This window comes from Microcaecilia unicolor, chromosome 11 (genome assembly GCF_901765095.1).
Source record: "Microcaecilia unicolor chromosome 11, aMicUni1.1, whole genome shotgun sequence".
Taxonomy (NCBI): domain Eukaryota; kingdom Metazoa; phylum Chordata; class Amphibia; order Gymnophiona; family Siphonopidae; genus Microcaecilia; species Microcaecilia unicolor.
In genome coordinates, this window is record NC_044041.1 from 118,891,636 (window position 1) to 118,908,170 (window position 16,535).

General features: G+C 47.3%; 1 protein-coding gene across 3 annotated transcripts in view; it reads left to right on the forward strand.

The window, feature by feature from the left end:
- The window catches only part of PCNX3 (pecanex 3), a 74,205-nt gene that overhangs the window by 15,088 nt on the left and 42,582 nt on the right, over positions 1 to 16,535 (forward strand). For all 3 annotated transcript variants that reach the window (XM_030218061.1, XM_030218062.1, XM_030218063.1), the window contains exons 2-15: positions 2 to 192; positions 984 to 1,089; positions 2,019 to 2,061; positions 2,528 to 2,623; positions 4,604 to 6,256; positions 6,554 to 6,683; positions 6,839 to 7,011; positions 7,286 to 7,382; positions 7,485 to 7,584; positions 7,795 to 7,958; positions 8,103 to 8,256; positions 8,629 to 8,661; positions 8,926 to 9,097; positions 9,263 to 9,373. In XM_030218061.1, the coding sequence (XP_030073921.1) occupies positions 2 to 192; positions 984 to 1,089; positions 2,019 to 2,061; positions 2,528 to 2,623; positions 4,604 to 6,256; positions 6,554 to 6,683; positions 6,839 to 7,011; positions 7,286 to 7,382; positions 7,485 to 7,584; positions 7,795 to 7,958; positions 8,103 to 8,256; positions 8,629 to 8,661; positions 8,926 to 9,097; positions 9,263 to 9,373 (3,223 nt within the window). The remainder of the gene's footprint in view (position 1; positions 193 to 983; positions 1,090 to 2,018; positions 2,062 to 2,527; positions 2,624 to 4,603; positions 6,257 to 6,553; positions 6,684 to 6,838; positions 7,012 to 7,285; positions 7,383 to 7,484; positions 7,585 to 7,794; positions 7,959 to 8,102; positions 8,257 to 8,628; positions 8,662 to 8,925; positions 9,098 to 9,262; positions 9,374 to 16,535) is intronic.

Here is a 16,535-nt window from a genome sequence, read left to right on the forward strand (position 1 = left end):
GGTGCTGACGCCACGGATGCTGATTGCAATCATTTACTGTGCAGTGGTGGCATGTTTCTTTGCCACCATCAAGACAGTGAATTACCGCCTGCATGCTATGTTTGACCAGGGTGAAATGGTGGAGAGGAGCTCTTCACTGGGGGATGGAAAGACAGAGGATGGTGCTATGGCAGAGGATAACAATCTGGGCAGGTGAGCTTTGGAGGCTCTGTGACATTGAGCGACTCTTGCTTGGAGTGTCAGATGCAGTCTACATCTGTGTGAGCATACAGGGTTTGACATGATACAGTTTTGCAAAAAAAAAAAATTCTATTTGCACTTTTTTGTATTTTCAAAGGAGATGTTTATTGTAACAGCAAAAAAACTTTTACAACAATAAAACACAGAAATACAACACTGTATAGCAGGAACACACAACAAGCTACTATAAAGCTCAAACCTTGTAGAACTGCCATTTTTAGTTTTTCTCCCCCCTCCACCCCAACCTAACACAACTCCCAAAACTGAAACAAAAAAAGGAGGGAATAGCAAGGATGCACCCCAGACAGAATAAAATTTCCCAAGATATCTACATTCATTATCTTAAAGAAAGACCAGCATCACCCAGAAAAATTAAAATTACAGGCAAATCCTCAAATCACCCTCCATCTACCCACTGCATTATTCCGAATGGCATCCAGCTTCTCCATTCTATATACATAATATAATTTCATATGCCATTTGAGCAAGGAAGGAATTCCAGTATCCTTCCAGGCCGCCACCAATGTCAATTTAGCAGCATGCAATAAATATCTGATCAGAAGGACCTGACTCTTACAATAGCCAGGAATGACCCTATTAAAGAGAAACACTCCAGGATCCAAGGGTAGTCTTATTACATATCTTAATCTATTTCCTATTTGCACTTTTAAAAAATTTGTTATTACGTCTGCTGCCAAAGCTTCTGTTTCTGCATTTGACCGTATTTTCTCTTTTTATAACAGGAATCCTGGTGGGGGGGTTGAAATGACAGTGTTTCGGAAGGTTAGTTCCACGCCCCCAGTGCGTTGCAGCTCACAGCATTCCGTGTTTGGCTTTAACCAGGTGACAGTAAGTATTCTGTGGAAACCCAGTGCCGCCCCCCCAAAAAATAAAATACCTAAAAAAAAAAACCAATGTTAATGTGCCTGGGAGAGAACAAAGAAGTGCCACTTTGCCACAGGAATACATTTTAGACTTTTTTTTTTTCTTCAAATATTTGAGACACCCTCTGTAACACTAGAGGGGAGCCCTGCATAGTTGGATAGGGACGTCGGGCTGGAGGGTTGCATTTCGGATATAGTATAATGGAATCCTGTGTAGGTGGAGCCAGGAGGGTGCCTCAGGCATGTACACTAGAGAGAGCCCGGCGTGACTGGCACCTCTAGGTGTAGAATCTTGGCAGGGCAAGCTTTGAGTGGGTGGAGTGGAGGGCCTCAGGTATTTTTGTATGTATTTGTTTTAAAACTCTTATATACTACATTCCTGTGGAATCACTCAATGCAATATACAAATAAGAAGAATAAAATACAGTATAACAAAAATTAAAATATATATAGAGTTCAGCAATTGCAGCTTGAAAAAAAAATCCCATGGTGGCATACAACACAATTAGAAGGCGCAAGTGACACAGCTGACTGACACTTTCAGGAAGACAGCACTTTAAGCTTTTCTGGAAAACAGTCTGCCTTCAGATCTTAAGAGGTGGCTCATTCCACATCTGTGGTACAGGTCTGAAAAAAACAGTGCTGCCAACTTTTTAACCATATCACAGATTGTGTAGGACATGGGGGAGCACTTCATGAATAATGTGAAAATCAATTGAAAGTGGATACCAAGAGCTGGGGAGTCATTTAGTGGTGGATCATTTCTTTCATGGTGTGGGGTTGAGAGGAAGCAGGTGCAGCAGGTTTGGGAATATGGTGAATTTTTACCATCTGAAAACTCATCTATCTTTCTTGTTTCCCCTTTTCCTCTTGTCGTCTTTGTCTTTGTGTCAGGAGTTGCTGCCTCAATTGGAAGGTGGTGGAAGCGTGTTGAGAGGTAGGAACTACTGGTAGGCGTCTCACTCTGTTTCACTGCTTTGTGTGTGAGGTCCCCATTAGACCTCTCTTGGTACCCAGGGCATCATCTTTGGACAGGAAGCAAGACTTAGGTATTTATATCTGGAAATCTCTGTAAAAGCCACAGCTATACCAGCCCCAGTATCGTGCTGTGACATAAGCAAGGCTATGTGCGATTAATACTTGGAGGAAGACATTTAAAGGAAAACAAGACATTTATAAGAAGCGATGATCCTGGGGGGCAGTTCTCCCCTGAGTCAATATTGATCCAGAGTCCCACATGCCAGTCATTACAAGCTATCCAACACCCCATCAAAGCCTTGCAAATTAATAATAGTAAAAATGTAATAAAAAGACCCATAAAGCTTGTCGTGTGGGTTTCCCTGAGGAATGAGCTGGCCTATTGCTCTTTGTTCTCTGAGCTTCCTTTCCCTCTCCTCCTGCAGATATCAGGGAGCTGGTTTGGGAACGGGGAAACGCCAATGTGATTGTTACATCCGCAGTCCGCGAGATGCTGAACCAGAACTCGCAGGGTAATATAGGTGCGTTTCCACTCGCTGCAGAATCACCCCCTTAATTAGTCCTGTCCCCTGAAGTCTGTTCAGGATCCTGTCCCTCCCTTTCCTACAGAGTTTCTGCAGAATCCCATGTCCTGTCTTCTCGTAGCCCTGCAGGATCCAGTCCTCCTCCTCTTATCCTCGGTCTCTGCAGGAACCTGTGTTCCCCCTCCTCCTGTCCCAGGCAGGATCCCATTCCATTTCATCTGCCCCTGCAAGGTAAAAACAAGCAATTCTGCCCTTAATAAAATCAGTGGTCCACTGAGCCCAGCATTCTGTTTCTGTAGTGGCAAGGTTTGGACACTTGGAGGCAGCCAGAGCAGATCCCAGTAGGAAAGTTCCGCGTTAGGAGTCACAGACCTAGAAAGGGATCTGGGAGTCATCGTTGATAAGATGTTAAAAACTTCTGCTCAGTGTGCTGTGGCGGCTAAGAAAGCGCACAGAATGTTGAGTGTTATTAGGAAAGGGAAGGAAAACAAACACGAGGACGTTATAATGCAGTTGTATCGCTCCATGGTGCGACCGCACCTAGAATATTGTGTCCAATTCTGGCCGCCGCATCTCAAAAAAAATATAAAGGAATTAGAGAAGGTGCAAAGAAGGGCGACGAAAATGATAAAGGGAATGGAACGACTTCCCTATGAGGAAAGGCTGAGAAGGTTAGGGCTCTTTAGCTTGGCGAAAAGGCGGCTGAGGGTTGATATGATAGAAGTGTACAAGATAATGAGCGGAATAGAGCAGACAGATGTGAAGCGTTTGTTTACACTTTCAAACAACAACAAAACCAGGGGACACAAGATGAAGCTAGAATATATAGGAGAAAGTTTTTCTTTACTCAGCATGTAGTCAGACTCTGGAACTCGTTGCCGGAAAATGTAGTGACAGCAACTGGCCTTACGGAATTTAAAAGGGGTTTGGACAGATTCCTGAGGGAAAAGTCCATTGAACATTATTAAGAATTAAGTTTTTTTTTTTTTTTTTTTTTTGGGGGGGGGGGGGGGGGGGGGTTGCCGGGTTCTTGAAGCCTGGATTGGCCACTGTCGGAGACAGGATGCTGGGCTTGATGGACCCTTGGTCTTTTCCCGGTATGGCGGTGCTTATGTACTTATGAAAGTCCATTCCATATTGTTCCCTTCCAGAAGTAAGTGGTAGAGACACCAAAGTCTGTCTGGCTAGTAATTATTTATGGGCCTGTTCTTCAGAAAGTTGTCTAAACCTCTTTTTTTTTTTTTTTTTTTTTTTTAACTCTGCTTTATTACATACCTTGACCACAGGCAACTAATTCCTTAGCTTAATTGTGTATTGACTGAAAAATCACTCCTCACCCTGTTCCTCAGTGTTTTATTCTGGATTCCATCCAAGTCCCATCTGCCCCAGTGGTTCCCAAACCTGTTGTAGTGGACCACCAGTCAATTGGGTGTTTCAGTATATGTATAATAATTAATATTTATGAGAGAGGCTTGTGTGTACTGCCTCTGTTGCATGCAGGTTTATCATATACATGCTCCTTGTGGATATTCTGAAAACTCCAACTGGCTGGGAGTTCTGTAGGATCTCTTACCCCTCCTCTTGTCCAAGATTCTCTAATAGATTATACTGGCTTTCCTCTTTCTGGCCCCCAGAACCCCCTGTGAGAACCAAGCTCCCACTCTTGTGTCTCAGAATACCTGCAAAAACAGTCTCTCCCCCCATGTTCCTTCCCCCTACCCCCTTTGCAGGATCCTGTGACTACCTTCTGTCCTCTGTAGTCTCCAGGAAGATCCCGTGACTGTCTCTATCTTTCTATCTATCCCTCAGAGTCCCCACTGGTTCATTCTTTTTTTCTGTTGGGATCCCAAATGCAGAATGTCCCATAAGACTTTTAATGTGGGGGTGCATAACTGATTCGAGCATAAATATTGTGGTCCTGGGAAATAGTTCTTGGTTCCCTAAATACACTCACCTGTGTGCTTTTTCCCTCCACAGTCAGTGAATTGCAGCAACACGGTCCTGGTGGAGCAGCTGTAAACGGGGAGCTGCTGTCGCCTCCTGAGATGGAAGTACATGGTGCGGCCCTTGGGAAACGGCTGAGCTCGCTCACGCCACAGAAACCACAGTCACCTCAGAGCACCGACTCCTCTGATCTCTCTCCTCCAGGGGTGGGTCCAGGGGATGGCCATGCCCCAGATGCCAGTGAATCAGAGAGTGTTGCGGGCACTCCTCTCAGCCCCCTGATCAAAAGCAGTCTCAGTCAGGAGCTGAGTGAAAGTTTCCTGAACCTTTCCAAGCCAGACAAGAACATTTTAAGGACCAGCAGCCGGAAGGAGAAAAGAAAATTGGTAGATTGTAAGCCTTTGGATCACAGAGGATTTTCTGAAGGCATTGAGAACCCTGTCCCAGAGAAGACAGGATCCTCAGACAGCTGCTTCAGTGGAACAGACAAGGAGACTCCCAGCACATTGAGCAGTTACAAGAGTGAAAAAACTAACTCAACCCATCTGGATAGTCCATCTTTCAGCCAAGCATGTGGGCAGCCTGCTGCAATGGACTTGGGGGCACTCACAGTGGCAAAGGGAGGCCTTTCTGTTGAAGAGAGTGATACAGATGCACTTTCAGACAGTGAACTCCTCCAGTCCCCAGAGCGCAGAAGGGCTGACAGCCCACTGCTGCCTTTGCCCCATGGTTTGGCTGAGCTGAGCTTTGGCAGCCAGAGTGAAGATACCCAGAATACTCTCAATTCCTTTGATACCGTGGTCCAGGTGGAGCCGACAGCAGCCACTGAACCTGGGAAGGTTCAGCCAGAGCCTTGTTTAGTGGGCACAGCCGATGCCGCTGTAAAAATGGAAGTAACATCCCTAAACTCAAGTGGGGATTTCCAGGAAGGGCTGCGGACGTTGGTTCAGATTTCACCCAAAGAAGCTGGTGGGTTTGGCATCTCTGAGCCCCTTCTGGCTGCTCTGGCTCACTTACCTGACATGGAGCAGGTGGTGAGACCCAAGGACTTAAACTTGTTGAGGCAGGGATCAGTGCACAAATCAGGCAGGCGGCGAACCTGCCGAAAGCATGGGAGCAGCAGCTTTGATGGTGGCTACCACCGGGATTATGTGCCTATCCGGACGATCTTGGAAACCAAGGCCTACAGCGAATGCTTTTTCGAAGATGAGGACTCGAGTGACGGGAGCGATATGAGCCGGGCATCCAGCCTGCATTCCCAGCACCATTACAGCAGTGACACCTCTTCCAGCACGTCTTGCTACTCCCCTGAGGTGGAGCGGCAAAGCGTGCAGCAGCGCAAGAGGCGTGCACCCAGAGCTGACACAGACCCTGGTCAACCTGAGGGTGGACCGCCTAAGAGGTCATATGCCCATCGCACAGCCAGTGCTGCCAGCGCAAAGACACATGCCCGGGTCCTGAGCATGGACAGTGGGGCAGGCTCTGGCACAGGCGAGGGAGCCAAAGTGGGCACAGACAGCAGGCAAGTGCTGACCATTTCCAAGTCAGACTTAGAGGCAAGAAGCGGGGAGTTGGGTGCTCAGGATTGCCTCTCCCACCAGTTGGAGTCTATAGAATGCACATGGAGTCAGTCAGCCAATCAGCCAGGTTGGAGAGGAGATCTGGAAGAAGGAGCAGTGGGAGGTGGTGAGTTTGTGGTGTGTTTTTTTTTTGTTGTCTTTTATTGCTTTCTGTCTGTTAAGGATGTCATAATGTACAATTGAAATCATTTTAGTGTTTTGGGAGCCTGTTGCCTCTAGGACTGTAGGACTCGGGGCATGGGAACAGGGAAACAGATCCTATCACCTTGAGGACTGGAGAGTTCAGGGAATGGGTGCAGCGATGCAGAGCCTGTCATCTCTAGGACTGGAGGGTTTGGGGGATGGGTGCAGGGAGTCGCAGCCCACATACATAATTGTGAAATCTAGCATGTGTTTTCCACAGCAGTCATGATTGAGGAAGGTGTCAAGAGGGACCGAACAAGTAGTGTAAAGAGAACCCAGGCTATCCGACGGCGGCATAATGCCGGCAGCAACCCCACACCCCCATCGTCTGTCATGGGATCCCCTCCCAGGTATCTCCCATACACATATCTCTTCTTACCACTTTGCCATCCACCTGCCCAAGTAGTACAGCTCTGCCAGTGTACCTATTCCTTCCCTGCAGCATCCCTTTCTTTTTTTATCGGATTTTTTTGTGGATAATGTGATCCTTCTCTTCCCCCTGTAGTCTGCAGGACATCCAGCGCAGCAGGGCTGCTTCTCACTCTCGGGTCCTGACTCTCCCATCCGCTCTGCAATTTGCCAGTTCACTGCTGCTGCCACGGGGCGGTGCTATCCACGAAGCTTCTAATTTTGAAGACACCTCAGAAGGGGCAGTTCACTACTTCTATGATGAGAGTGGTAAGTTTTGCCAGAGGAAGGAGTCTTTGAACCTGCCAGGCTGCTCTTGCAGAGAGGTCAGTGTAACATAGCAAGTGACATCATAGATTAACTCTGAATGGGGGAAAGGCATGTTATCTTCTTGTACCTCTGTGTGAGCATAGAGTGAGCTGCAGTCTCTTCCAGTGCCTTTCCTAATCCCCAGCTCTCTCACTGATTCTCATTTTGTCAGGCTGGCATGAGTCACATTATCTCCCTGTGCATCTGTATCTTTGATTCCCTTTTGTGTTGCTAGGTGTACGTCGTTCATACACCTTTGGTGTTGCCGGGGGTGGATATGAAAACCCCATGGGACAGCAGACAAGCATTGACCATGGTATCAACGCTGCCTGGTGAGTCTATGGCAGCAGGACCTGTGATATCTGACACATGTCTGCTGGACCCCCTCCATGCTGCACTGATACATTCATTTTTCTTTCTTTCTCCGTACCCAGGGATCGTCACTCTCACTCCTCCAGCTTCAATTCTGCTGAAGCGGCTGAGGGCACAACCTCCTTACTTCAGTCGCGGCCCATTGCTCTACAGGGCCTGCAGGTGAGGCTTAGTCATTTGATAGTTCACTTGCTGATTGTTCCAGTGGCATTTTTGAAGTGAGAAGCACTGCCATCTTATGGGATGGGAGGAGAATTTCTGTAATCTTAATAGATTTGGAGTGCAAGGCATTGGGATTCAGGACCTAGGCATTACACGGGCTATGTTTAACTGGACCCAGTTTTTCACTGGCTTTCTTCCACCCTTCCTCAGCAGTTTGACCTTCTGGACCAGGAGTCGCTGCATGAGTCCCAGGAGAACACACTGATGATTGAGGACAAAACCAAACCCAAACGCTACTATAAGTACTGGTTCTTCCCAGGCCGCTGGATGCGAGTCCGCTATGACCGGCTGGCACTGCTTGCACTTCTAGACAGGTGAGTATATTCTATTGTGGAGCTCTTCTCTTAGCATGTTTAGAAAGGAGGGAAAGTCTCATATTTTCTTTAACCATTTGAACAACATCTCTTACCTGGAATCATTGACATTCTTTTCTTCAACCTGTTTATGGGGTTTTGCAGGAATCGTGGGTTGAAGGAGAACATCTTTGTTGCTGTTTTGGCCTCCTTGGTGGCGTTCCTTGGCTATCTACTCCTCCTGCAAGGTTTCTTCAGGGACATTTGGGTGTTTCAGTTCTGCGTGGTGATAGCCAGCTGCCAGTACTCCCTTCTCAAGGTATGAGGACACCCAGCAGAAACGCTTAGGGAGGTCTATGAAAGATGTTTCACACAGCTTTGCGAGTGCATCCCAATCCTGGCTCTCTGATAGTGAGGTCTGTATACATAGCTCTGCCAATAGATTTTCTGCCCTGCAACATTTCCCACTCTTCATGTCTGGGGAGTGGGAAAGAAGAGGGATTACATTAACAATAAAGTACTTGGTCTCTTTGTAACTTGAGTCTGACATGTTTGGCAATGAAATGATAGATCTGGGACCTTCTGCTGTCATCTTCAAAGATAACAATGGTGAAGGAAGATCATGGGCTTGCTACTTCTTTGCTTTAACTCTTCTTGGTTTTATTTATTTATTTATTTATTTTCCCCATAGAGTGTCCAGCCTGATGCTGCTTCCCCTATGCATGTAAGTATTTTTTGAGTAATGCAGGCAAAATGTTGTGTCCTTTTCTGATGTAACATTACTCTTGAGATGAGAAGGATGTCATAAAAGTCCTAAACCACACTGTAAGGTGTATGCAGGGTTCCCACGTACAGACTCTCAGAAATTTAGCACTGCACTTCTGTTTCAGCCCGTACCTTCAGTAGACAGGAGAAATATGCAAGCAGGGTGCCACATATTGGTGTAACTTCCCCACCTTCTTTTGTTTTTTGTTTTTTTTTCTTGCAGGGTCATAACTGGATCATTGCCTACAGCCGGCCTGTGTATTTTTGTGTCTCTTGCCTGCTCATCTGGTTCTTTGACTTCTGTGGCCATTCAGTTCCCTTTCCACATTTCACCCTCTACAGTGTGACATTCTTCTCTGCTGACTTTTTCTTCTGTGCCCGGGATGTGGCTGTGGGTGAGTGTGATTGCTGATTTTCCCAGTGGCTTGACCCTAGGCTTCTTCCTATCCATGGTTGTACTGGTGGTCCGAGTGTGAAGGGAAAAGTCGGAGTCTGTGCTAGGCTGAGATAACTTGCTTGTCCCATCACCAGACACAATAGTGTGTGTTCTTCTCTTGCAGTTTTCACTTTGTGTTTCCCTGTGATTTTCCTCTTTGGTCTCCTACCTCAAGTCAACACTTGTGTGATGTATCTGCTGGAACAGATGGACATGCATATTTTTGGTGGCACAGGTAAGGGATCCAGTACTGTCGCCTTGTATTTCATAGTTAAGGAAGCCAGGGGTCTGATTAAACCCAGTCCACTTCTGGCATTTGTTTAGACTGTGAGTACTAAAGAATTGTTCTTATTGTGTGTCTGTATTGGTGGTGGTGATGCTGGGAGGGAAGAAGGGAGAGGAGATGCTTATGAACATCCCCCTCCCAGCTTATCCTACCATGCTCCTAGCCAGCTCTTCAATCCAGCATAAACATACCTGTCCACATCCCAGACAGTGTGATCAACACATACTGTCATCAAACTTAATTATGGTATCCTACCCATAGTCCCTTTTTTCCTTTCAAGAACTTAACCAGTCTCCTGTGAAAGATGTTTAGGGCCTAGCATTGTGACTTTGTTTTGGAAAGATGTTCTTTAAAGTCATTCTCCCTCTTGTTTCTTAACATATTTTTGTTGCTTGCTGCCTCTCCTGTTCTCAGCAGTGGGTTATGTCTGTCAACCAGCAGATGGAGATAGAGAACAATGATTGGATAGTGTCCATCTAGACCAGCACAGATGGGTTACACACTCCTACCAGAAGATGGAGACTGAGGACAACTGAGCTTCAAATAAACCTATAGGTGGGCTGTATAGTCCTCTAGAAGCCAGTCTGTTATCATTCTCAGCAGATGTTAGCAGTGGTAAGCCTGTGCAGTCCTGATAGCTGTGGGCCCTGGGGGCATTAGTTTAGTTTTCATTCCCTTGGGGCTGGTTGCTGGTTTTGAAAGGAACATTTATACGTATATTCTATTCATATTAATTTCCTGACAGAAAAGAGAAAATTTCCCCTCTCTGTGGTATTCTGAGTGCTGAACTGTGGTTGAAGCCCACTAGGGTCTCTCTTACCCTGGGGGTGTCGCACCCGGGTGACTGGGTTCCTCCTCCCTTCCCCATCCTGAGACCTTTTTAGGGGTGCCCCTAGTATTGTGAGCCTCAGTTGTCTTAATCTGTCTGTGGCAGACAGGCAGCCTAGAGAGCCTGAAGGGTCTGGCTTTGGTCACCTTTAATTAAAAAAAAAATCCAACAGGACAAATCTTAGTCTTGTACAACCTGCCCCTCGCAGCTCTGACGGTTCATTCCCCGGTTCGGTGTGTATTTGGTTTGCAAGTTCTTGTCTGCTGTCCCATGGGGTTCCCATGTGTTACGGCCTTGTAGCATTTGAAGAGATGTGAGGTTTGCCAGCATTAGACCCTTGACATGGCAGGGCACTGCTCCTTTTGAGCTGCTTGGGAGTTGTCGGGTCCTGTGCAGACAGACAGGGGCAGTGGTGGTGCCAATTCCCGCTACCAGGGCTGGGTCTGGGGTCTGTTAGGTACGCTGAGTATGGCAGTGGCTCTGATTTTGGTGGGAACCACCGCCATCTTGTCTGGCGTGGCAGAGACTATTCTGCTACTGCATTTGGATCTGATTTCGTCCCATGGGCCTCTTGCCGGGGCCTTCGGGGATAGATTTCCCCTCCCGGATGTGTTTTGGCTATGTATGAGGACTTTTACTTGAAGAAGGCAGGGGTTTCAGTGGAGCCGCAGCAGGGGCCTGCGGTGCATGGTGGGTCCTCTTCTTTGCTTCCTGCGAAGAGACGGTGGGGCAACTGGGATAAGGAGAACCTTCTGGAATGCAATTCACCTGGGCTGCTCAGAGGATGAGGATGATATGGATCATGTCTTTGAAGGAAGAGTTCTGGCATGAGGAGTTGCCCCCGGGAAGGACTCCTCTGTGGTACGAATCTTTTTCATCATGAGGAATTACAGGAGCATATGTTGTAAATCTCTGCGGTGCTGAAATTTGAGGAGATGCCTAAGGAGGTGCCCTGGACGTTGGACCTGCTGCTAAAGGGCATTCAGAAGTCCTCTCAGTTTTTTTTTCCATATATCGGGACAGAAGAGATGCGATTCAAGTGCAGTGACAGGTGCCGGATGCTCATTCCCTGGTTGTGAATTCCATGATCCATCTTTACCCCGTTCCAGAGCAGGATGAAGTGTTTTTGTGGCCGCCCATGGTGCATATGCTGGCCTCCGCTGTCGCCAAGAAGAGTACCTTGAAGGAACCCCCAGGATTGTCGGATGGAGGTGCTGCTGAAACAGAGTTTTGATATAGCTGCTGTAGCTATGCAGGCAGCTATTTGTGGGGGCTTAATGGCCCGGGTCTGTTTTAATTGGACGGAGTGTGTTCTGGACAGATGATTGGAGTTTGGTTGATTGAGAGACGGCCAAGCTGGAGATAGGTCCTCTCTTGTTGGATACTCTCTACGATCTTCTCCGTGCTTCTAAGTCTATGGCGCTTGGAGTGGCAGTGAGGCAGTCATGGCTTCGAGGGTGGTTGGTGGATGCAGCGTCCAAGTCTGTTTGGCAAATTTCCTTTTCACAGTACCTTTTTGTTTGGTGAAAAGCTGGTTAAGAGCCTGGGGGGAGTCTAAGGTCCCCTGTCTGTCAGAGGACAGGCCTCGAGCAGGGGGCAGAGGAGCTTTGTGTAAGAGTAGGTTTTGTGACGCTCGCAGATATAAGCCGGGCAGAGGAGGTGGTCCTCAGCGCAGCCATTTCTTTCAGCGGGTGCTGCCCTTTTGTGGGGTCCATTGGGGAGGCCAGGATGGTGGCTGCCTCTGGATGGGCTGCCCAATAAAGGTGGGGTCCAGCCCCCCAGTTCCTGTGGACGCGAGGCTACAGGATTTCTATCAGGGATGGACCCAGATTACTTAGGACCAGTAGGTGCTTCAGGTGGTTTGTGACGAATATGCCCTGGAGTTCACCTGTCCCCTGTTGGTCGCTGTTTTGGAGTCTTCCTTTCGGGCCCATTGGAAGGTGCGGGCAGTCCAGGAGACTTCGCAGGCTGGTGGCCTTTAAGGCTGTGGTTTCAGTGCGGAGTGCAGAAAGGGATTTAGGTTGGTACTCCATTTACTTTGTGGCGCTCAAGAAGGAGGGCTCCTTTTGTCCTATACTGGATTTGAAGGGGATAAATCGAGCTCTTCGGGTGGCATTGTTTCACATGTAGACTTTGTGCTCAGTCAACCTGGTGGTGCAGCTTGGTGAGTTTCTGTTGTCATTGGATCTGAGGGAGGCCTCCCTTCATATTCCCATTCATCTGGCTCATTAGCGGTTCCTATGTTTTGCGGTTTTGGGGAGGCATTATCAATTTTTGTACACTCTGCTTTGGCCACAGTGCCCTGTATGTTCTCCAAGGTGATGGTGGTAGTAGCAGCGGCCCTTCACACAGAGGACATCTTGGTTCACCCCTATCTGGACGACTGACTCATTCGGGTGAAGTCTGTTTCAGGAGTGCGTGCAGCCTGTTGCCAGAGTGGTGCAGGTTCTTCAGTCATTAGACTGGGAGGATTCAGAACCTAAGTCTTGGGTCAGGTCTCTTTTTGAACCAAAAATCTGCAGTCCAGAGACTTTCTGCATGTATTCGGCTCCATGGCGGCCTCGTTGGAGGTGGTACAGTGGGCATGGGCTCACATGAGGCCCTTACAGCTGCTCTTCTCTCCAGGTAGTTGCCTCAGTTGCACAACTTGGATGCCAGGCTCCAGTTGCAGGGGCTGGTGAGACGCAGCATGCACTGGTGGCGGGTCTCAAGAGAGGCATGAGTCTGGACTCTTCTATGTAGATTGTGGATGCCAGTTTGTCCGGCTGGGGAGCCCATTGCTTGGGCCATGTGGCCCAGGGCAGGTGAATGGTTGAAGAAGTGTGTTCATCAATCAACGTGTTGGAGATGAGGGCGATACGGTTGGCATTACTTTCTTTCAGGATCTACTCCGTAGCAAGATGGTGTGTGTTTTCGGGGCGTGCATGGTATCTGGCTGCCAGTCCATAGGCCCGTTCTGTCTTGGGACCTAAATCTGGTATTGTCGGTCCTGGTGTTGGCGCCTTTCGAGCCATTGTCCAGTTGTACGCTCAAGGATCTGACATTGAAGGCGGTGATTCTGGTGTCATTGTCTTCTGGGAGTCGCATTTCAGAGTTTCAAGCCCTTTGATGCAGAGAACTTTCAGTTTTTTAAGGATAAGGTAGAGTTCCGCACTGTCCCTTCCTTCTTTCCCAAGGTGGCGTTTGGCTTTTCATGTGAACCTGTCGGTATCTCTGCTGGTTTTGGGCGACAGTTCTAGGTCGGAGGAGCAGAAGTGTTTGCATTGCTTGGATGTCTGACGGATTCTTCATCACTATCGCCATGTTAAGCAGGAGTTTTGGTGCACTGATCGTCTGTTTGTGCTGATAGGCGGTTCTTGGAAAGGCGAAGCTGCATCCAAGGCTACTGTTGCGTGTTGGATTAAGGAGGTGGTGACATCTGCCTATTTGCTTAAAGGGACGCCTGTTACATTGTTCTTGAAGGCTCATTCTACTTGGGCATTGGCAGCTTCCTGGGCAGAGCATTCCTTGATTTCTCCCCTGGAGGTCCCTACGCGGCTGCGTAGTTTGCTTAATTCATTTGCTTGTCATTATTGGCTGGCTGCGCCTGCTAGTCAGGATGCGGCCTTTGGGGTGAGTGTATTGGAGGCAGGGCTTCAAGGGTCTCACCCATAATAGTCACTGCTTTGGTACTTCCCATCTGTGGGTGGTCTAGAGGTACGCTATGGAAGGAGAAATTAGGTCTTACCTGCAAATTTGCTTTCGTTTAGTCCTAGACCGGCACAGAGCCTGCCCTGGTACTGTTGTCCTTCAGTCAGTGGTGTGCTGGAGCCGGCTCGCACTGGCTCGCAAGAGCCGCTTGTTAAATTTTGACAACTCTTGCGAGCCGGTTGTTGTTGGGGGCGAGCCGGCTCCATTGCGGGAGGTAAGCATGGCAGGAGGGCGCCATCACAGGCCATGCTTACCTCCCCTGCCGCTCCGAAGCATGTACAACCATGTCCTTCACCCCCACCCTCCCCTCCCGCTCCCATCCGTCTTTTTTTGATTACCTCCGTCGAAGCGCGCACTATTTAAAGCCCTGCTGCGTGCTGGCCGTCTCCAGGCTTTCCCTGCTTGCTTCAGATGATGTTCGTGCCTTAGTCCCGCCTTCGCAAAAAAAGGAAATGACGTCAGAATGAAGGCGGTACTAAGGCACGAACATCATCCAGCAGGGGAAGCCTGGAGACGGCCAGTACTTAACTGCAGGCTTGTGTCCTCAGCGTCTTCTTTTATTTCAAACTGTAGCATGGCAGGAGGGTCCCATACATCCAAACAACCCTGTGCTCATAAATCAAAAAGTGTTGTCAAAATGTTCCCCAATGTCCTCTTAAATGTCTGCAAAAGTCATTTGGGAATGTTTTGACAACTTTTTGATTTATGAGCACAGGGTTGTTTGGATGTATGGGACCCTCCTGCCATGCTACAGTTTGAAATAAAAGAAGACACTGAGGACACAGCCTTCGGTTAAGTACTTTTACTTTAAGGACTATATTGCTTATTCGTGGTTTCAAAGCACAACGATCTGGTAAATTATATATACAACAACAGGGAAGCTGGACTCAGTGCAATGATGGCATAAGGAGTGTGTTACATAGTGAGAGGGCCCGAGGTCCAAAAGTTGGTGTAATGCACTTCTCCGAGCACTAACATTCTTTAACATAAAAATATATATATTTTTGAAGATAGTCTTTGTACTTTTGGAACAAGTATTCATTTCTACTCGTTCTACACCACTTCCACTAGTGTAAGTCTGTTATAGACATTTTGCTGTTGCATAATGAGCATCTTTTGAACACTGGCTTTTTTTTTGCCATATCAAAAAATAGAGCTTTGAAGTCTAATTCAATTTTGAAAAACGGGAAGTTAGATGAGAGAATTTCACTGCTGACCGCTGTGGCGATTAGAAAATAACTGATGCTGTCGAGTGGTTCGACTAGGGGGGAACTACTGAGCATGCTCAGAAACCTTTCAGAGGTTTCTGGGCTATAAGATAAGGGATGATCAACACCGTCAGCTGTGAGGTCGCCCACGTGTGTGGCTGTGGTTTATCCTGCTTGTCCATGGAGAATGGGAGCTCTCTGTAGACAGTAGGAGACATCACAGCAACAGTTCAGTAACAGCTAAGATGTGGATTGGTGAAAGGAGGGACCTGGCCAAGTGCTGAAATGCATGCACATGTTCAGAAGAAGCCAGAAAGGCTTCCTGAGCTCTGGCATGATGGATCCTTCAAGAGATGTTACCATCCAGTGTGGCTGCATTCCCCTGCTGTCTACGGAGAAGTCCCTTTACAGGTAAGTAACTCTATTTTGTTGGTGATTTTTATTCTTGTACTCTTTTTTTTTTTTTTTTTCTGGTTCTGCCCCTTTAAGGGCTGACTTGGCAGGAACTGAGGTAGTCAGATTGTCACCTTGGATGTGTTGACAGATTTTAAGTGCAGCTGGTACTTCTACCTCTCTATTTAAGTTGCTCTGCTGTTTTTTTTTTCTGTAGAACCATGGTACTTTTTAGAGCCCACCTTGCCTCCAGTTTTAGCTGCTCTGGCTGTTCCTGAGGAGTTCATTAAGTCAATCGCTGCTTTTAATGGAAAATGTCTCTGGTGCCTGAAAACTGTCTTATCGGGGTTAGCAGCTCAGCCAACGTTTTTAGAAATGTTTTGCTGTAGGTTTTATTTTTAATTGTATTTTATTCAAGAAAAATGCAAGATAACATACAACAATTATTAATCAAAAAGAAAACATTGATAACTTCCAAAGTGACAAAAGATACTAAATTTTCACTTTTTTAATCTCCCTCCCCCTCAACATGTTATGAAAACCTCGCTGCATGTTTTAAAGTGAGGAGAGCTTGATAATATGCATCCAACTGGTCCTAGGATTGAACAGAAACTAAGGCAAGAAGAGGACTGGTACAGGTGCTAGACTTGCCAGGCATGCCCAGAGAAGCTTAAAAATAAAACACACTTCTGAGCCTAATAGGAGAGCACTAGATCTGGATAAGGGCAGCATGATATGAATCCCAAGTTTCTTCTGGTAAGGGGACATACATATATAAGTACATAAGTAGTGCCATACTGGGAAAGACCAAAGGTCCATCTAGCCCAGCATCCTGTCACCGACAGTGGCCAATCCAGGTCAAGGGCACCTGGCACGCTTCCCAAACGTAAAAACATTCCAGACAAGTTATACCCCCCAGATCTCATTGTATTTTTAAAATATTTTAATTAAATAGAGCAGTTTCCCTCAAGACACCCTGGCTACTTGTTTT